Below are 21,609 nucleotides of genomic sequence, written 5' to 3'. Positions count from 1 at the left end.
TTGCAGACGGATATAACTATAGTGAATGTATAAAAGATACACTTTTAAAACACAATTTCATCCAGCTCCTATACCTACCGTGGCCCCTTGATATCCACTCGGGTTTGGTTCCAGGATCCACCATGGATAACAAAAGCCGTGGATGTTCAAGTTCAATTACTGTATATGCAATGATGTAATAAAATGGTATCCCTTATATAAAATCAAAATTTGCTTTTTAAATTTTTTTTACAATATTTTCAAACATGGATGGTGGAATCCATGGATGCAAAATCCATGGATACTGAGAACTGACTGTATTATAGATCAGGATCCTAAGAGGTCCATGTTTCCACAATGACCTTCCAAGTACAGAAGCTTTTTTTTTTTTAACAATTTCTACTTTGAGAGCCAAGCATTTGTACTTCATTGGCATGCCATTCACGAGAGTCCAACCACTTTCTCAAGAAGTCCTGGGATCTATCACTGGAAAGAGGAAGCTAAAATGTCTCCGTAGACTGTATCCCCATTTGGTATCTGCCTAGCAATTTGATGAAGGATGTTTAACAAATGTCTAAAATACACTTCTAAAAACTTAATAAATCACAGAATACAGACCTGAGTAGTAACCAGTTAATAAACATCCATCTGGATCATAAAAAAGAAAGATTCCTTACCTTGGCAGGCCCCTCAATGACCTATGATGACTGGTAGATGGTTTATCGGGTCTCATAAAACTCTCTCCTCTTTGTAAAGCAGAAGGTCCCAGAGAAAAGATAGGAAGAGTGGAATATGGCTTTGATGGTAGACGCATCTGTTATAAATGCCACAGAACATTAAAATATTATTGCCTTGAGACTTTGTGCTATTTTTAGCAATTGATTCCCACCATATTCCCAATGGTAATGACCCTAGGTGAGTGAATGGGAGACACAAAGCCTTACAGCTGCATAACCTCTATGCATTAGTAATTAAGACTTCTACAGAAATTCTATAACATGCTGCAAAATATGGAAATTTTATAAGAATGGTATAAAATGTTAGTGTTGATGCAGCTCTGTACAGGTGCCACCATTGAAGAGAACGGAGCAGGGCCATCTATGGATGGCAAGCCCAAGGATAGGAAATGCTGACTGTATTATATTTGAAGCAGGTAAGATATATGATAATACTTGCCATATATACTCAGTGTATGAGTGTGCATGTGTGAATACATATACACATGGAATCTATAATACATACACACACATATACACATGTCATACACATGTATACAGAGACAGAATTTGAAATAAATTGTAGGAGATACTTTTCAGTTTTAATTCTTCTTGTGTTTGTAGTTTTTGGTTGAAAGCAATGAAGTAGTCATGCCTATTGGATTACACCATCGGTTGTAAGAAGGGAAAGGATTTATAGGTTTCTAAATTTACCTTTTTACAACACTGTGAGCATACAGGCCTGTAAAGGAAAAAGAGAATATATGGCTTACTCAGCTGAAAGAAGTATTATATATATAGGAGAACAACGAATGTCACTTCAAAAACTTTATTGTATTTTTCTTGTAAAAATATTTTAAGAGCTACATTCTTTTCTTGAATTTCACTTGCTACTGCATCTTTGGCTTAAATGCAGTAACTCGGGAATTGGCAAGAAAAAGGACTCTGATTGGGATCCAAATGATCCTGTGACCATCAACTGGATCTTTCCCAATTCCCTGTTCTGATTTCTTGTGCATCAGAAAAATCTGCTCTAGAGAACTGCTGGAGAATGGCTTAGACAAAAAGATGTAGGTCATCAGAAGGTGTGATGGATACGTCCTACAGATCTTGAGCAATAATTCATCAATTAAGAATCCCAAATGGAATTGATGAAAATGTATTGCATTTTTCCCCTCCTTAGATTAGTGGGATTTTGAAAATAGACTCAAAATCCCCCTTCAGACTCTATATTAGCACTGTCTTTAACCACTTTGAAAGTACAGATTGCAGATTTCAAATGGGTCTTAACTCGTAGAAACAACTCATCTTGAATGCAATATAGCTGTCAGTTTAATATTTACGGCTTTTCATTATTAAAGCACTTATCAAGCAAACAGTGTCTATTAGGGAGCATGCCCAGTGGACTAAAAATTGCTAAGCCATTTCCTGCTCTTCAGAAATTAATTCTGATAATTTTTTGCTTGGCATAAACATTCATGGACAGCAGCCCACTTTGACAGATGGAGCTCACAAAAGCTTAAACAAAGTCTTTATGGACTCCTTGCAACAGACCTCAGCTGCCTCCTGACATCTAAGAAACTTGTGACATCGAGGAATTTGAGATATGTTGCCTACCCACACCTACACATCTTGTTTTCATATTCCATAATACACATAGTCAGCTGCAACATTTTTCTGTATCTTAAGTCTAGAAAAATAAAAAAGTGATTTATCAAAATTCTCGTTTACTTCCCCAAATCGTTTTTCCTTATTCAATTACATTAGAAAAAACAAGACAAAAATACTGTAAATAATAACTAGTCCATCCAGGATTCTGACTCTATGGCTTCACAATGGATTAGCTGTACATGGCAACCAACAACTTACCTTTTACAAAACTGACAAGTATAGGACCAGGTGAAGAAAGAAAACCTTCGCGTTCGGCAACAAAAACAGAGCTACGAAAATTGACAAGAGCACATAGCATTAGAATGTTTTTCGGGAAATCAGTTTATATTTATCTAAACAGGAATATGAGCAGAGCTACAATAGAGATTTAACTACCACTGTGAATGATTTAATCAACACAATTAACTTTGTGAATAGGGTTGCTATTTGTTAGATGTTTGTGACATGTTTTCACAATCCTTTGCTGATTCAAATATTTTCCTCTAAATAAAACATTAAATATATTTAAATTGTCCAACTGATTTTACTTCCACAGCCTCTAGGAGTGGAAAAGAGAGGCAGTTCACATCCTTACAGCATCTCTGCCTGTGTGTCCTGAAAAACTGCCCTGATGGATTTGAAATGCTTTAGATTTTGGGGCAAGGGTGGACTCCAAGAGAAAGAGGAGAAATTTTGCTTGTGTTATGCTGGATTATGCCCTACACATATTCAAGAACACTGTCCTAAAGGCATGCTTTCTCATAAGTAAATCCCATTGGCTTCAATAGGTTGAATGCAGACTTATGTTTGGAACAAGGATATTGGCTTGGGAGGAAGAGAACTGGAAGATAGAAGAGCTAGATTATTTTTCATTGTCACTGTATCTCCTAAAATGTTTTCCAGGGGTTAGGACATCATCTAGAACACAGTGGATGATGATGCTGGAGAAAGGGAGAATCAGCAAAAATTCCTCCCTTCTCCATCAGGAAACCTTCATGACATACCAATTTCCTTCCATTCACAGAAGGACATGTCTGGATTTTTAAAATCTTTCTCACTTTCACATAGCTTTACAGTTTGCAGAACTCAATTCCTTTCAACACTCTTATAGGAGACAAAGACCACCTGTTTGTGTATACCAAAGAAACATTCAAGTGTGTGAAAATTTTGTTTAATTAAACCATTAATTGATGAATATAATTTGAAATGCTTTGGGGTTATTCTAAATTGCTACTTCTGGGACCCTTCATAATACAAGCTACACCAAAGCTGTGCCCCAGTCCTTAGGACTGGAGCGTGGCTTTGGTGTGGCTTCTGGCCTCTTAGGATGCATGCATCATTTAAACAGAATACCTCCAAAGTAATCCGAAGCAGCTTTATTTTGGCCTGTGTGTTCAGGCCCATAGACTCTTGAAGCTTGTGTTTCTGTGTTTTAGTGCAGCACTGTGTCTGCAGTAAACAATGGAATAAATTCTGAGCTGGGAAAGAGCAGGATTATCCTCTAGTTGATTTTATTGTAGCCATGTGTGCCTGGCTACAAAAGACAAGGTAAAAAAAGCTGCTTTTTTATTTCCTTCTTCAAGGTTTACCTCATCTGATTGTTTCATTTCACATGTGCATCTTGTTAGTTTTGGATAAAATGTCTGCTGAAACCTGTTGAATTGCTTTGTGGTGCAGGAACCTATCCCCATTCTTTACATATTATTTCTAATTCTGGTGCCAAATTTTCTGTCAAATAAGTAAAGCCCAGGAACACATTGTTTTTTAAACCCAGGTATTTTATGTGTGTTGTTTGCCTTCAAGTCGTTTCTGACTTATGGCAAATTTAAAGTGAACCTATCACAGGGTTTTCTTGGCAAGTTTCTTCAGAGGGAATTTGCCACTGCCATCCTCTGAGGCTGAGAGAGTATGACTTGCCCAAGGTCACCCAGTGGGTTTTTGTGGCCTGTTAAGTAAAGCCCAGGAACACACTGTCTTTTTCAACTGAGGTATACCTGTAATTAACTCAATTCTTCCAAATTTTAGTGGCAGTTCACTGGAAAATGAACAGAATTTAGTCATACCTTTCCCTTCTTGAGGGCAGTATAGACATCTTTATACTGCTGGTACTTCTCTAGTTCTGCCTTCACCAGTACTTGACGGATATGCATTACTTCTTCAACCGTGAGAGCCAGGCATTCCACTGGGTAGCAAAATTCCTCCTGAAAACCAGTATCGTCTATTAATATGCACTTCACAATACCACCCAGCCACCAGTCAAGAGACCCAGCCACCAGGTTAGTCAGAAGTTCCACCACCCAAACCGAAAGAACATTTTCTGAACCATAGGCATCACGAGTTTCAAGATGGCCAGGAATCTGGATGTGCAACCCACTGACATTTGTTAAGCTAATGTCATATTCATCATATTATAACTGATTTGATTCACAAAGACACAGAAGTGTCATCTAACCCTAAAACACAGATTATTATTTTCAATGAAGCTACTTTGACACTCTGTGATGTCTAGAGCAGTCTGAGAAATGGTTAGTAGCCCAATCCAAGAGAAATCTTTATTCTGTGGTACCGTATGTGAGTGCAATACAGTTACAACTATTCAGTGTGGTTACTGTTACACAGTGACTTTTTTATTTACACAGAATTTTAATGGCATTTAAAACTATTATATCTTGTGGAAATAGCAAAAATATTAAGCCAATATGAAGATCTTTGTGACATGAACCAGAATGTAGAACTGGCCGAACTACTTTCCAATACTAAACCTTCCTAGCCTATGAATGATAAGCTTAGACCAATACTGCTAGTACCACAGAATAAAAATACACAGTCCCGGTCATCAGTGTGCTATTGGTTGCATAGTTCTAACTGAAAGGCAGAAAATGCTATTCTACCATGTAATGCTTTGCAATCTGGCACACTGTTTATCTAACGGTGTGAGAAACAGTGGCAACCAGTGATACTTGGCTGAGTTCAGGTGATCTCAGGAAAAACAACAGGAAATTCCATTGTAAATGCAAGCACAATGCTGCAAAACTTATTTAGCAAACCAAAATATACAACTCAAATTAATTGCAGATTATTTCACATTACATGGCTTTACTATTATTCTGTCTTTTAGTTAGAGGAAAAAATCATATATGATGCAGATCTTGTAAAAATGAGCATATAGGAGCCACCACACTTTGAAGGACTACTGTCTTACCCATCTAGAAATGGAACACAAAGAACTTCATCCTGCTTGAGCTACTTACAAAGACTACAAACTGAGTTAAATCTTCCTTTTCAATCATTAACATTTGTCCTAATTCTAGAGAGCCAAAATTCAGTACAGCCAGTTTACAGAGATGCTGTGTTTCAGATCAAACACCTTTCCTTATTAACACATTTTGGAAATGAAGAATATTTCTAAGGTCTTCCTAGTACCAGATGACGAATGTGCTATTTTCTGGGGCTTAAACAAGTTTTTGACCTTTTTTCTTTTTGAAAGCTGCTTTTGCAGATTTGGGGCTTTAGATAATTTTAACATATCAGTTATTTTATTGTATTTTAAATACTGTAAGCCACCCTGATATCCAAATGAATCCCAAGTTGCCCTTTCAGGAACAGAAGGTATCCTCTTGTTCACAAAAAAGACTGCCATCCAGGGGAGATTTCTTCTGAAGGAAGATTGGGCAGGGAGGGGCAGTTTCTTCCCCCTTCAGATCCTTATCATAATTCCACAAAAGACCCCCTATCCAATAGAGCAGATTTTAGCTGGGGGAACAAAAACATTAAATACACTATGTCTTTTAGTTCCTTTCCTGAACACAGGCTATCATATTCCTCTACTATATTAGGTAGGGAGAAATAATTTTATTCTTACTTGACATAACTCATTAAATACATAAAACAGGCATAAACAAAAAGATAAAAAAGCACATCTTGAGATACTCATTTTTAAGGAGTTACACAAAGACAATCCAACTGTAATGCAACATTAAATAAAAACATGGCTGACTTGTTATAAGAATAAAATCTAAGATGTCGAAATTAGATTCCATCTTAGCTTAAAACTTTCTTATTATATGAATAAGTCAGGGGAAAATCCAACTAAAATTTGATAAAAGTATAATTTTCCATTATCAGTTCCACACATAATTCATATCAGTCTCATGATTATTATAGTAACAAGGTACAAACACTCTCCAAGACTTTTTCTGTCTTCTGAGTCAGCAAAATCTAGCAAGCGCAGCAGACTACTGAAAATTGATTATTTGCTGCATATGAATTTATGTTAAAAATTGAAAAAAATTTGTGTGGCATAAGCAAGATGTAATTATCAGTTTAAAATGGCTCTAAATTAATGCAAAATATTTGGCTGTGCATACCTAAAGCACAACACAACCTGCAGACCTATGAAAGACCAGCTGTGATTTTCAGGTATGGTCCAAATCGAGTTACTTTTATGTAATACATTCCTGTGTTCAAGCAGAGCCAAGCTGTAAGTCTACATTTGACATCTGTGTCACTGTCCACAAACGAATCCTGTATATGTATATAAGCTTTGTGTACTTGAACACACAAGTGACCAAGTATGCAAGTCTCAGGCACATGACCCCATGCCCATGAACTGGCAGTTTCTTTGGAAGTTACCATGTTCAATGTGCAAATGTTAGAAGAAGGAGTGACACTGGGGCAGGGCTCAAAAAAACACAAGCATGCTTCACCAAAGAGATGTCCTATGTGCAAACTGTGTATGAACAACATTTAGGTTTTCACTGAATCACTTTGCATGTTTCTGTCTAATGTGGGCCAGAATCCCAAACTCAGAAAACTCTTATGAGTCTATAGCCACTACTGCCTTGCTTTTCTCCAACAACCGGTGCTCCCTTTTGCTTGACAAACTGTCTCTGGAACTGAAAGTGACTTCAAATTCTTTGTGATATAGGCAGTAGAGTTAGCTGTTCAAAGGAGAGGAAAGGACAAGAACACTCTTAAGTGAGCTTAAGATGTTCTGTGGATCCTGGCCATTTAATCCCCATTGTATATTAATTTTATCCAATGCCTTGTAAAAAGTAATTTAAATTCACCACCATGTATTTAAAATAGCTGCCAAAACACAGGGTGTATTTACCTACGACTCTGTTTCCACAGTCCCCACTTAAATATATGAGAGCTGCATAAAAGTACCATCAAGCCATTGCACAACTTCCTTAAGGTGAGAGGTTCTGTTCAGGAGAGGTTTCTCCACCTGTACCTTCAGTTTCTTTTGAACCAAGTGTTAGATATAGTGTGCACATTCTCCTTATATAAGTGTTTGTTCAGCTTCTTTCTATATACTTAATGAGTTCAAATTCTGTTGAGAATGGCTGTGGAATGATTCATATGTCAAGGACTTTAGGAAAACAGTGCAGACTCATAATCCAGCTCTGCTCTACATTCCAGCTAAAGTCTACCCGAGAACTTTATTTTTGTGAGAAATGATCCAAGCTTTTTAAAGCTGGAGCTGCTGCAGCCCAAAAGGACCTCAGGACAGATAGGGGCTCTCCCAAGCCTCTTCTATGCCCCCACTGTGCCAATACAGTGCCAAGACTACTTGGCTTGGGCCATTGCTTCAATTCTGATAGCTCACAATGCACCAGAGGTAATTCATCTAGTTACAGTGTTTTTACAATTGGATGAGCTCTGAAGCTTATTCTCTAGCACAGCTATCAAAGTGTAGTGGCTTACTGGAATGGGCTGAAAATGTCTCAGACATTCATGTACACATACACTGTCACCTACTGAAAATTAAAACAGGAATAATTTGAATGAAATAAAATATCATAAATGAGCACTTGAAAAGTTTGTGGAGAAAAAAAGCTTAGAAGTTCAGATCTATTTATGTTCCTTTTAAGTATCTTTGAGTATCTCAATCTAAAACCCTGTGTTAGATTAAACCTTGTTTTATGATTGGTATACACGTGCATACAAGGCCATTCTTAATTGTCAGAACCTGGGCAAACTGAATCTGGATAGTTCAGACATAGGTGATTTTAAATTCATTTTTATTTTATTTTTGCTATATTGACTTTCTACCACTTGAATTCTCTCCTCATCCCAAAACTCCACAGACTGAATATTCTGAGAGGTCCTTCCCTAATTTCTTGTGATGTTCCATTTCGAGTTTACTGTCCTTTCACAATTAATTTCTAACCCTGGGGGTATTGATTAGAGGATCTAGACATGCACAGAAAACTCCTACAGATGCTGAAATCAATTTCAATCAGAATTTAGTGAGCTCTTGCCACAGTTTAGGAATCTCTCACTCTCTTGAAAGAGAGAAAGACTTGTAGGAAGATTTATAAAGCCAACAGTACGAGGCAAACCTTGGAAGGTTTCCACTTGTTAAATGTTCTCTCACACAGATAATAGATAGTCCTCACCACCCCAAACAGGGCTGCGTCAAAAGGATGGGAGCTAAGCTGAGAGGCTGTATGTATAGTTGCAAAAAGGACTTTGAGTGTCATCCTTGGAAAGAACCTGGAAATCTGAACAGACAGGAAGTAGAAAAGGGAATGCTGAACATGAACAAAATGTTTATCTGGTACTTTGGATAACGTACTGAATTTCAGTATCAAGTTCCTCTGCATACTGGGAATGCTGTTCAATTATCCCTAGTTAGTATGTGACACAGGACAAATTCTCACCTAATCCTACTAAATGGCAAATAACTTCCTTTTCACTGGAAATGAACAGAATAAAGACAGGCTTTTCTTTCACCTTGAGAACAACCAGCCATTGTTAGAAAAGATGAACAATTAAATCCCATCAGTACACAAGGATGAGGAGTTTGTTATGAAATTTAAGGTAAGCAACACTGTGAATGTAGCTGTGTAATCTTCTTCGTATTTTGAGCATCTTGGTCACAGAACTATACTGTTAAGCACACATGTATGTTAAAAATAGGTAGGACAAACTTTAACAGTATTAAATTATACTGGATCAAAATAAGGTGACAGTTTGAAAAATCTGTTTTCATGAACATATGGTTAAGAAATGTTGTCATCTAATTCCTGTAGGAGGCACTATAGTACAACAGATCTATATTTACTTATAAAGAAAACACCATATTCAAGCTCTCTTTCTCTCTGGGCTCATCCAGACAGGCCAATAGTTCTGGTAAATGTTGGATTATTCTACTTCTAGATTTCATGCCTTGTGATGCCTTGTAATGGGTGTTCCTCCATATCCAATAATGCCTTAAATATACTGTGATGTCATTCACTATTTTTAAAGATCTTGGTTGAGAACAAGAAGGTTAGTTGTATGCTTGGGATATAAACAGGGTTAACTCTGCTGTGGGGAGGCTTTCTTTTTTCTCCCCATCATTCCCTCCATGAACTCAACACTTCCCCCTCATGCTCTGTTCCCAGTATGCACATTCCTGGGCTGGCACATTAAATATATATAAAAGTTCTACTGCAAAAGTGCCATAGAGGTAATGTACTATACTATTTCAGCACTGTGTTTGTAAAAAAAAAATACAGTTGTCCCTCCATATTCGCTAGGGTTAGAGGAACAAGACCCCCGTGAATATGGAAAAACCGCAAATAAAAAAAACACTGTTTTTACCTGAGCGGACACCTCTCTAGGAATCTCTAGGTCTTCCAGTGCAACTCTGTGGTCAATGTCCAACATATACTGACCATAAAATGGCACTGGAGTAGCTACAAATGGTCTTTCAGTGCAACTTTTAAAGTTGACCACAAAGTTGCACTGGAGGACCTAGACAGTCCTAGAGAGAACATATTAATGAAATCCCTGAATAATCAAATCCGCAAATATCAAAGCCGCAAATATGGAGGGATGATTGTATAAGGTTATACTGTGAATGCAGTGCAGGGCAGAGGAAATGTTTACTTTGTTAATTGAGAATGTAATGAGGGAATAAAGATCAGAGGAAAATTCCCACGGCAAAGGTCACCTCTCCTCCACCTCAGTTCAACATGTTATCAATAGCACTGTCCAGAAAAACAGAAAGAACCGAGATAATTGATGTATACATGGACTTGCCAGTTGTCTGTATTAGAAACTCTTGGGACAGAAAACACACACACCTTGCACTGAGGTTTAAAAAGCTGCAGATAGTCCCTCAAATCCATGACAAATAGACTGGAACAGGAGGTACACTGTATGGATATCTGAAAATATCCTGAGAAGTACAGGGGAAAACTCCCACCAAACCCGAAGGTTTCTGGCCAGTCTGGAGGAGCCCTCTCTCTTTTTCTTTTCTTACATCACCTTTTTGTACAGCATGATTCTCACTCACTGACATGAGAATGTAGTATATAAAGCTGGAAGTATTAACACAAAACTGTGGGATGAATACTTCACCTCATGTAGAGGATCAGAAGGCCTGGTCCCTTCCTATATCCTTATTAGCATGATTTGGTTACCTGCTCCTGCCACAGCAGGAAAATAGCCATTTAGTGAGGGCCAGTGTGGTATAATAGTTTGTGTGCTGGACCAGGGCACTGGGTTTCACCATGGAAACCCACTGGGTGACCTTGGGCAAGTATATAATTAAGTATCTCCACAATAATAATAAAAAAAGAAATGCGAAAAGAATTCTTCACTCCATATATGGCAAGCTCCAGGGGACATTTAACTATGGTCCAAAACACACGGCAGAAATAATCTAGTCTGAGACCACTGGGAACTGTAGCTTATAATGGCACCAGAGCTCTCTCACAGAGAAGGCTAAATGTCTCACAATACTACAATTCCCAGAATTCCCTAGCACTGAGCCAGGGAAATTAAAGTGGTCTCAAACTGGATTATTTCTGCAGTGTGTTTTGGACCTATGGTGGATGCAACACTAAAAAAGAACTGTGCTTCTAATTTCAGAGGATTAAAAGAAGCACATCACACCAACCTTATTTGATTTGCAGGATTTACTTAGGTGTCTCTGGGCTCATTGAAGGTATTGGCTTTAATATCCAAAGTCCTAAAGAGGTCGAAAACTGTGAATCTAAAGAAGTGGGTTTTCTCATCTGCATCAGCCCATGAACCTGCTTATGAGCTACCACCAAACAAAGGTTTTCAGGACATCTACTGAGAACAGAGGTTTTAAGTTGTGGTAATGGAGTGATCTTTTTTAAAAAATCCATCAAGTCTGGACATCATATAATTTCAGATGTTTTTGAAGAGCCTTTTGGCTAAAATGAAACTTGTTTGCTTTTAATTCCAGATATTGTCTCATTGTTTTTGGGTTTTGCTTTCTAACTGCTTTGGGGTTTTTGTTTTTTGTAGTTGTTGTTCCTGATGCTAATTTGGCCTTTTTCTTAAAACATTGATATGACATAGTTTTAATGATATGTTGTACTCACCTTGAGCTGTTTACAAAAAATGGCATATACATGTTTAAAATAAATAACAACAAATACTTAAAACAAACTTTCTCGTTCTCATAAGATCAAATGACAAGGAAGTTAAGAAAGTGCTCATTTACCTTTCATTGGTACAAGATATAAAATATAAGATTATTATGAGAAATAATTATTGGTGTATTTTGTCCTTCGTCCAGTATCTTTCTGTTTCCCATAAATGTGGATTTTTTTCCATAAAATATTATATTTGCAGTTCTTGCTCTAATTTTCCTCAGTCTAAACTCAAGAACTATATAGCTGTCTAATGATAGTCTTTCTCTCAATGACTACATTCTGACAGCAACATCAACCTAGCATCTGAATTCATGTGACAGTAATGTCAAAGGGCAAGTACTTGGTTTTTAGAAGTGAAGAAAGCACAAGTAACTTTATAAATTTATTTTTTTTAAATCAAAAAATCAAGAATGTCTTTAGATTATTAATTTATTTTAAAAAAAGCAAAGAATGGGATGAGATTTTTTTAAAAGGTTGAGAAGATCCCCAAGTTTTGAACAGGATCAGAACAATTTATCACATTAATCAGAAATGTCAAACATGTAAGGAATTGAAAATTATTATCCCCCACTCCCAGAAAATTCATGCCTGTGATGGGCCCCAATTAAAAAGTTTTTATACCCCATGAAAAAGTAACTACAGGATTTGATTATTTCCCTCAGTCATACTTTGAATGAACTCACTCTTTCGTGTGCCAAACAATTATGTTTGTAAGCTAATTCCTGAGAAAGAATTCCCTTTGTGCCATACTCTGCATATTGCATTGACAAATGAGCTTAAGGCTAATGACATGCCATTTACTCAGGATCACAAGCTGTACTCAAGTTAAAATCATATGATAAAAATATTTGATTTCTTCTTGCAGAAGAGTCTGTAAAGTGTATTATTTAATACATTAACCTCAGCACCTTGAAGAACTGGCATCAAAATCACACCCTCTTGAGCCAAAAACAAGGCCTCTCTGTAACGTTAGTCAATGCTAGTCTCTCACTTTTTTGACCTAAAGTGCTGGCAAGTACCCCTTCTCTCAAAACCTGAATTCTTTTACTCTCTCACTCAGTTCTAAGGGGCCTTTAGTGCCCTTCTGGCAAGGAACAAGAGACTAAAAAGTGAACTTCCATTTTATTATGAAACTGCAAGGCATTTAAAGCAGTAGGCCTAGGCATTTTGTTATCCCCATGATACTTATGTGCTGTCAAAAACTGCTTTCAATTAAAGCCAATTAACTGAATGTGGTGTACTTTCTTTTCAAGAAGAATCTTTTCTTGTACTCAGTGAATTCAATATTGTAATGTGATAACATGCTGGTTGGGGTTCTTTTCAACCAAACACACTTTTAAAATACAGGGAATATCGATATTCAGTAACATAAATTAAAAGCTATAAAACAAATCTTGTTTCATTTTTGTTCAGTGCACATCTATGTAAAGATCTGTCATATGAAGATATACTCATTTCATCAGGATGTTTAATAAGAATTTTCTCAATCAAAACAAAGTCTGAATCGGAAAGTTCAGAATTGTCTCCTTCTGGAGGTTCCATTCAGCTTAAGTCCTTATCCAAATTTTTACACAGTTCGAGGTGATTTTGTAGTTGGGATTTCATCACAGCAAAAGGTTAGATTTTTTCAATTCCTATTGTGTGGAGTTGTTTTAATCTGAACCCTTAAGCCAGTGGTAAACATGATCTACCACACTACTTACAAGTGATCTGGAACTCTGTTTTGTTGGGGGCAGGAACTGTCGTACATTGGTTGGTGTTTCCTTTTCAATAGAATGACGTCTCTGAGGCGGCTGTCTCCTCTCTGGCTGTGGTGTGGATGATATTGGCAAGAATTTTGGAGGCACTATAAATTCAATTAGATTAGTTAACTCCGGACTAACAATTAACTTTACTAACAGTGAGGTATTTTCTTTTAAGCGTAAGACAAATAGAACAAAGAGATGAGATACAGGTAACTCAGTGTTATTACTCTGGGGCAAATGTTGCAATGCTTTGAAAAAATAAGGTCTTGGGTGCAATTTGGGATGCTCTAGATACAGAGGTTGTTAAATACTCATACATATTATTATGGTGGCGACTTACCCTTGTTAAATAAAGTTACATCACAACATTGCAACTCAAGAACATCCCCTGGTTCATAAAAACAATTTAGTTCCAGAAAAGACAGGTGAGCAAGCTAAAATTCAGTATGCTCTTTTATATTTAATTGATTGGATACAATATATTTGCATCTAATTTATTAAATGAAAAAAGATAGCTGGATGTTTCTGCAAAATCTGCAAACTATAGAGACATATGCCAAATCCAGTGTGGGAAAAGCTACAACTCCCAGCATCTCTCTAAGTTAGCTGGAGCAAAGTGTTTATTCCCTTCATCAGTATATACCTCTCAATACAAACTTAATTCATTAGAAGATTGTAGTATATCCTCCTTGCATCTTGTGTTGTTATAAAGGAAGGTTGAGGAAAGTGTGGCCTCTGAATTCTGCTGACCACCCCCATCTTTTTGAACGATTTTTGCCTCCTACTCCAAAACCTGCTCAGAACGGATCAAAATTTTGCCAACATGTAGCAGTTATGCCACCTCAACTTCCAACATGCTCACTTTGTTGTTGTTTTGTGCCTTCAAGTCAATTCCAACTTATGGTGACCCTAACACAGAGCTTTCTTGCCTACCTCTAAGCTTTTTAAAATAAGGGGGGGGGGGGAATCAGCCAAAAATGAAATTGGAAGTGATGTGATGTTACTTCTGGTGATGTCAGGCCTGTCTGTGCAGCCAGCTGGGAAGGATGTAAAGATGGACAAGTGGCCTGTGCCCCTCTAGAATTGTCCACCCTTGCACCCTCAGTGGGAAAATCAAATTGCTAAAGAAAACAGCATGAGATTTCACAGAAATGAATCTAATTCTCAGTCTCAACTAAAGGAGACATAATCAATGGGAACTTGATATTCAATTTCTGTATATTCCATTGATTCTATAGTTCCACTCCGATTGGGATTAACAGTGGATTTAACCATCCTCTCCAATAGGATGTTTTTGACCCCAAAACAGCACTTTTCTATCCAGTTGCAATTGTTGTTGTGTATCTTCAAGTTGTTTCTGACTTATGGTGACCCTAAGGCTTCCATCAATACATGCAACAAGATATTAGAGTTACAAAAATGTTGTAAGAGAGGGGTAAGTAAAACAAATAGAGCACATGTGATATATCTTAGGAGTGCTTTGTCCAATAATCACATTTGTCTTCTTCTAATTGATCTGAGGGCAGAGATCTCTAGTGTCCTCATTCTTCAGCCATCTGAACACTGTTTTTTAAATAAAAGTTTGAAACTACACCCTCTTGCATCCAAGGTGCTTTCACTGTTCTGTACTTTGACTACCTTACTGGTCTGCCCAGGTCTGTGACCAATTATCTCAACCACAGGACCTCAAGATGTCCAAGACATAAGAGGTATACCGAAAGCATGTAGGAAATTTTGAACTGCACTCTCTAGCTTTGTCCTGCCCAGACCTAAGTCTCATATCCTTACCTAACATTAGGGATTGACATATTTCAGCCAGTGGTAAGAGATATTTTTTTTGGGGGGGAGGGGTAATAGGGTGCATCTACACTATAGAAATAATGCAATTTGATACCACATTAAGTGCTGTAGCTGCATCCCATGAAATTCTGGGATTTGTGGTTTTACAAGGTCTTTAGCCTTCTCTGCCAAAGTGTGATGGTGCTTCACAAAACTACAAGCTCCAGGATTATGTAAAATGGAGCCATGGCAATTAAAGTAGTGTCAAACTGCATTAACTGTACAGTGCATATGCACCCACAGTCTAACAACATCTGGAGGACAACAGGAACTGGATCCCATTTGGGGAGAAAGGTGATACAATTCTCATAAACAAAAAAAAAACAACAACAAAATTTTAACCCAGTCCTCTAGGGCTTCTAGCAAAACTCCCCACCTTCATTTAACTGAATAAGCCAGGAATCCCCCATTTGATCAATCTCCTTCACTTGATTGTGTAATAATCAATACAATCCCCTTCTTTTTCCATGTCAAGAAACTTACCCTTTTTCCCAGATGTGATCTCTGGAAATGTATCTTCCATTTGTGAGGGAGAGATACTACTGCTGCTGGCTGATTTGTGTATAGATTCTTCCTGGAAGTTAACAACAACAAATATGGTATTTAGAAATCCTGGTAATCTATTGCCTCTTCTAACCCTTTACAAAATTAGAAAATCTACCACCCATCTCTATATCCATCTAATTTGATCAACTACAGTACTTTTCTTTCTGTGTGTTTATGAGCCTTCAAGTTGCCTGTTGATGGCAACCCCATGAATTTCATGGGGTTTTTTAAGGTAAGGAATCCTCAGAGGTGGTTTTGACACCTATAGCAACCTGGCATTCATTGGCAGTTTCCCATCCAAGTACCAACCACATCTGACCCTAGTCAGCTTCCAAGATCACAAGGGATCTGGTGACTTTAGGATATTTATCTTTTAGATACCAGTATTTGCAAACTGACCAAGATCAGGGTTTTTGATAGCACAGAATAAACAATGTAGATGTGTAAATGGATAATAAAAATATTGTTGTATGACAAAAACTCACAAAGATGTCTATAAGCTGTGGGGGAAATGACACATTTACACCTCATTCCCCACTATCACAGTCTTCTCTCTTTTTTGAAAGAAGACCATTTTGTCTCTCTCTTTCTCATTCTCCCTCATGCCCTCTCCTCTTTCTCTCTTTCAGTCTCTGGCTGCCTGCTGTTCCTTCCCATTTTTTCTCCCTAGCTGATATACTGTAAGTTCTTCCTGCCAGTGTGAACATCAAAACAAAGCATAATGCACAATGATTCAAAGGCTGCAGCTCTGTTCTAATTTTAATCTAAGTACAGTAATCATCTCCAGAGTGGGAACGGCAGCAACTAATTAGATCCCACTGTTGGCATGCAGAGCCAATAATTATTATTACCATTTGTTCTTTAAAATATTTATAGATTGATTTCTTAAAAACTGATCCTCAGTTTCCCTTTCAACTATACAATTCTTACGTTAATTATCAAAATTCTTTGCAACCCCCCCCCCCCCCCAAAAGCACAATAAATACAAACAGAAATAGAAAATATAAAGAAATATGACAATAACATCTTTGGTTAGTGAAAATAAAGAGGGCATCAGAGTGACAAGAGGTGGGCAAAATTACTCACTGGCACCTTTGTTGACTGTTTAACAGCAAGGATGGTATCTGACTGGCCAAGATCATCTCCTCTCTCACCCTGGGATCAGCTAAAATTGTGTGCAGCTGTACCCTGGAGTGATGTGCTCCTTTTCTTGACAGTACACTGACCTGCTGCCTGTCAAATTTGGTTTTGTGAACTGCTGCCAGGCTGCAGGGCCCCAGATTTCCACTGGTGATACCAACACTGCACTTTGCACTTCTATAAAAGGTGGGCAACTGCTAGGAGTGTAGTAGCTGCAGCGCTACTCCAACAGGGACTGAGAAGGCCATACCCTGATCTACTTTACAAACCAAAAGTATCCTCCCATGTCTCACAGGGGATGGGACACAATTTTTAATAACGTGGGCCTTTTTAGTAGCTGCTACCAGGCTCTGCAACATCTTTCCTAAAGAGATTAGACTGGTACGCTCTGTGCTATCTTTCTACAGGCAGCTGAAAACTTGGAACCCTGGGTTGGGGCTGCAGCAACCACACACCATGCCCCCAACCTGGTATTTTGCCGGCTCAAAAATAAGTGGCAGAAAGCTCTCCTTTCTGAGGTGGCAAAAAACCGACTCTTCTGCTGCCGTCGTGGCTTTATAGTACTACTAAGGCATGAAGCATCTAAACATCACGCTGCTGGACCGCCACAAAGCTGCCTACCATGTGGTCAGGTGGGCAGCTTCATCACAACTTCCTACTGGCCTGGCAACATGTATCATCTAAATGACATACCCCCAAACTGCCAGGAAGCCGCCACAAAGAGGGCGTCTGTTTTGCCCCCAAGTTTGGTTTCAGCAATACATTGAGCACTGACTGCTCAAGGAGAATGGGCTTTGCATAAAGTGCTAGTTGTATCCTTTTAATGGTCATGTTTTCAATTGGTTTTAATTTTCTTGATAGTTTAATTACATTTTTAACGTTTGTTTCAGGTAAATTTTTAGCTAAGGGTTTTCAAGGTCCTTGGAAAAATGGTGTTGGCAGTCTGCAAGGCAGTCTGTAAACCACACTCGCCCCATCTTTGCATGATACAAAGAACTTCAAAGAGATTTCTGACTATAGCTGGAATTAAGTTTGGGACATCCACATGTGTAAATGTTCTTTATGCATGCAGATGCCCCTTTTCGAGAACTGTGGGAGTCAATATTCCCTTCCTCCCTGTGCAGTGTTCAAAGCCCTGCTCCTGACTTACTGTAAAACCCTGACCCCACCTCACAGGGTATCTATAATTTCCAGCATAATATTATTTAATCTATAAAACTGATGTACATATGTAAAGACACACTTCTCCCCAAACCAGAAGTATCATCCAACCTTCTGGTGCATGCAAACTTCTTTGCCTGATGTTGTTAGTCCCCATACAATTATCTCTGTTAGCCAGAATTAGACGGTGATGCATAGATTAAATCATTCTTCGGTATCCTTCAGGTGAACAGTTCAAGGCTTGGTTTGGGCAAGAAACTTGAAAATTTTTCAGTGAAAACTTGAAATGTTTCAAACAATGAAGTTGAGAATTGGTTATTTATCTTAAACCAAGGGGTGAGTTGTATAAATCTCTTGCTTTTTCAAAATTGATTTGTTAATTTTTTTGTTTAGGGAAGGGAAACATAACATAAAACAAGCAATTTTTAAACAACAGCTTGAAAAATAAGTAGTATTAATTATAGTAAAACAGAAAAGCTAACAACAAGTGTAAATCCTGAGAGGTGACATATGCTACCTGACGCCTTACCTCTGAATCTGAACTATCCAGTTCAGCCAAAGTGGGAGCTTTCAGCAGTCTCTTCCGTTGTACTGTCAACTTAGCAGCACTAATACCATTCACTTTTGCATCAGATGCCAAGCTGCCATTAATTACACAGGTCTCTGACAGTTTTTTGGTGGCCTCTGGTGTGGATACATCTAGGGGAAAAAGGCAGAAATGCTTGTGGTGAAAATGTTGAGCAAGCTCCACTTAGATCTACCAATTTATATATAAGTTCCACAACTGACACATTCATTTTTTGTCTAGAAAGTACAGACACTGGTATGTAATACAGATATGATATGACAGCAGACCATTACTGAAGCTGAAGTGGTGTACATGTGGCTTTCGCAAAGATATTTCATCCAGATTGTATATTTATATTTCTAGCATACAGTGTTAAATTGAGTAAAGCCAAGAATATATTTAACTTGTAGAACAAAATCATGCCACATTAACTTTTCTGCTCTTTAAGATCTATGGCTGATGTCTTCTTCACCCTGTACTACTGCAATTCTGATTCCCCCTCCCTAGAAAAGTCCACTAGGGCCAGTTGTGTCATTTTCCAAAAGGTAAATGGAGACTTAACTAGAGTGTTTTTTAAAACAACAACAAAAACAACAACAACAACATGAGAGCCATCTTAAATCATTATTTTATGAAATCATTATTTTACTCTTGCATGCATGAATAAAGAATTTTTCCTAAGAGGTGACATTACAGACTTTTGGCATATTTTTAGATGATTTTGGGGGAACTTTTTAAATGAAAATTTCATTTACAAAGAACATTTGTTTTTTGCACAGAAAAAGTTGAATGCAGAAAATAAATGTTTTTGTGCAAAGCACAAAAATGGCTAGCTTTCTATTCCATATTTATGAGATTATAAAATGGGTTTACAGTGTCATAACTTTTGGAATTCATGTTTACCATTGTTAATGACCAAATGTTTGTTGTTGTTCTTGTGTGCCTCCAAGTCGTTTCTGACATATAGTGGCCCTAAGGCAAACCTATCATGCTTTTTTGCGGGGGGAGGAGATTTGTTCAGAAGGGGTTTGCCATTGTCCTCCCATGAGGCTGAGAGAGTGCCCAAAACACCTTAAGCCAGGCAGTACTCCAACTCTAAGGTTTCTAAAGTGCTGTAGAGCAGGGTACTGGGAAACTGCAGGGGACTTTGAGACAAGCTAGGGCTGGACCCCAAGTTGTAGCTCCAGCTGCCTGTGTCAACCTGTCTTGTGACTGGAAGAGCACTGCAGCTGCAGTTTCCTAGCACACTGATCTGCAGCACCTCAGAAACATTTTGAGGCACTGCCTCACTTAAAAAGGTAGGTGCCTTGGTGGCAGCATCAACAGGAGTAGCAATGAAAATGGAGCTTCACCAGAGTAGCCAAGTCTGACAATGTAGGATCTTACCCATTGTTTTTCAAGAAAAAAGCAAAAATTTTGGCACATTTTTGCAAAACACCCTGAAATACAACCCTCTATCCCAATCTAATAGTTGACCTTTTCACCCCCACGTATCAAGATATCCTCTTAATGAGGACAAGAAAATTTGCAAGTCTCTGATCATTCTAACTGGAATAGGTGATACTTTAAAATATATTTTATAGTGGTTGTATTTTTTTAGTATGTTACTGATATATTGTATTACCAGAATTCAATACTTTATTGAATTTTACTACTCTGAATAATAAGTTCATTAGAAAAACAACAATTTGAAAAACCAAAGCTGTGATATTTTGGAGGTGACCTTGCTTTCCTGTGATATATCTGGAGGCGACTTTGTTGTTCAACTTACTTAGAAAACTAGCTATTACTAGCTATTAACTAAAGTTAGGCCCAGGACAGAGCACCGAGAAACAGCAGCCTGCCGGCACCCGTTTTTGCTCCGCAGGGACGGCACAGCCCCCAAATGGTGCGTCACCATTGGGGAGCAAAAAGAACTCAGTATTTCGGGGTTCTTTTTGTCACGCCACAGTGACATCGCAAGTCCACCACTGGTGCACTTGCGACGTAAGTGTGCACGGCGACATGTGGGTGCCGCGCACTGCTTACGTCACAATGGTGGCGCCCATATGGAAGGGATGCCACATTGTTATGGTGCTGCGCCATACTAGGGTTAGGAACCATGTGGTTGTCATGCGGTTTCTAACCCTAGTACGGCACCAGCATGGCGCTTTTATGCCCGTGTGTATCGGGCCTTAGTTAACAAATTAACTCATGCACAATATTCAATTAAAGAATGTATACATAAAGACAAAGTCATGATAAATTAAGTTTAAAACTTCTATATGGGCATCCTTGTCAGTGACACCTAAAATGATAATACAGTGGATCCTTGTTATACGCTGGGGTTTGGTTCCAAGATCCCCCGTGTATAACAAAATCCGTGTATGCTCAAGTCCCATTAAGTATAATGACATAGCAAAATGGTGTCCCTAATAAAAAATGGAACATCAAGGTAAATTTATACTTTTTTGGAACATTTTCAAACCGTGTATGCTTAAATCCGTGTATAAAAAATCCGTTTATAAGAAGGGCCGACTGTAATCATACAACAGATTCAAGACTGAAAGTAATAAATCTGAAATTACAGTGGAAGAAAGGAAACAGTTTCATTTTTAGCCCATTAGGTTCTTTGTGGGTAAATGTTTTCCTAGCTTTAGTATATGCATAGTATACTTTAACTTTAATAAAGTTAAGATCTTCACATTTGCTGTCAAATGAACTACTATTCAAGATATGGGCAGAGTGAAACATAGTAAGAACTAATATGACCTTATTTTTAGTGAGAAGTACTTTTAATAGAATATAATTTTGATAATATCTAAGCAGTTTTGTAATAGTTTTTAATTTATTAAAATCTGTTTTAAATATTTAATAGTCCA

At 37.9% G+C, this 21,609-nt stretch overlaps 1 protein-coding gene across 3 annotated transcripts in view; it reads right to left on the bottom strand.

The window, feature by feature from the left end:
- LOC149317186 (protein spire homolog 1-like) overlaps positions 1 to 21,609 on the bottom strand; it is a 112,091-nt gene that overhangs the window by 8,791 nt on the left and 81,691 nt on the right. For 2 of the 3 annotated variants that reach the window (XM_089517001.1, XM_089517003.1), the window contains 7 exons: positions 18,710 to 18,879; positions 15,817 to 15,907; positions 13,453 to 13,595; positions 4,409 to 4,546; positions 2,565 to 2,635; positions 1,410 to 1,437; positions 657 to 793 (listed from right to left, as the gene is read on the bottom strand). In XM_089517001.1, the coding sequence (XP_089373127.1) occupies positions 657 to 793; positions 1,410 to 1,437; positions 2,565 to 2,635; positions 4,409 to 4,546; positions 13,453 to 13,595; positions 15,817 to 15,907; positions 18,710 to 18,879 (778 nt within the window). Of the gene's footprint in view, positions 1 to 656; positions 794 to 1,409; positions 1,438 to 2,564; positions 2,636 to 4,408; positions 4,547 to 8,692; positions 8,855 to 13,452; positions 13,596 to 15,816; positions 15,908 to 18,709; positions 18,880 to 21,609 lie in introns of all 3 variants that reach the window. The other variant, XM_089517004.1, reaches the window with a different exon arrangement.

This window comes from Sceloporus occidentalis, unplaced genomic scaffold, assembly GCF_023333645.1.
Source record: "Sceloporus occidentalis isolate IW3139 unplaced genomic scaffold, rSceOcc1.0.p SCAF_3, whole genome shotgun sequence".
Taxonomy (NCBI): Eukaryota; Metazoa; Chordata; class Lepidosauria; order Squamata; family Phrynosomatidae; genus Sceloporus; species Sceloporus occidentalis.
Note: the sequence above shows the minus strand (reverse complement) of the source record. Positions and strands in the feature narration are given on the sequence as shown.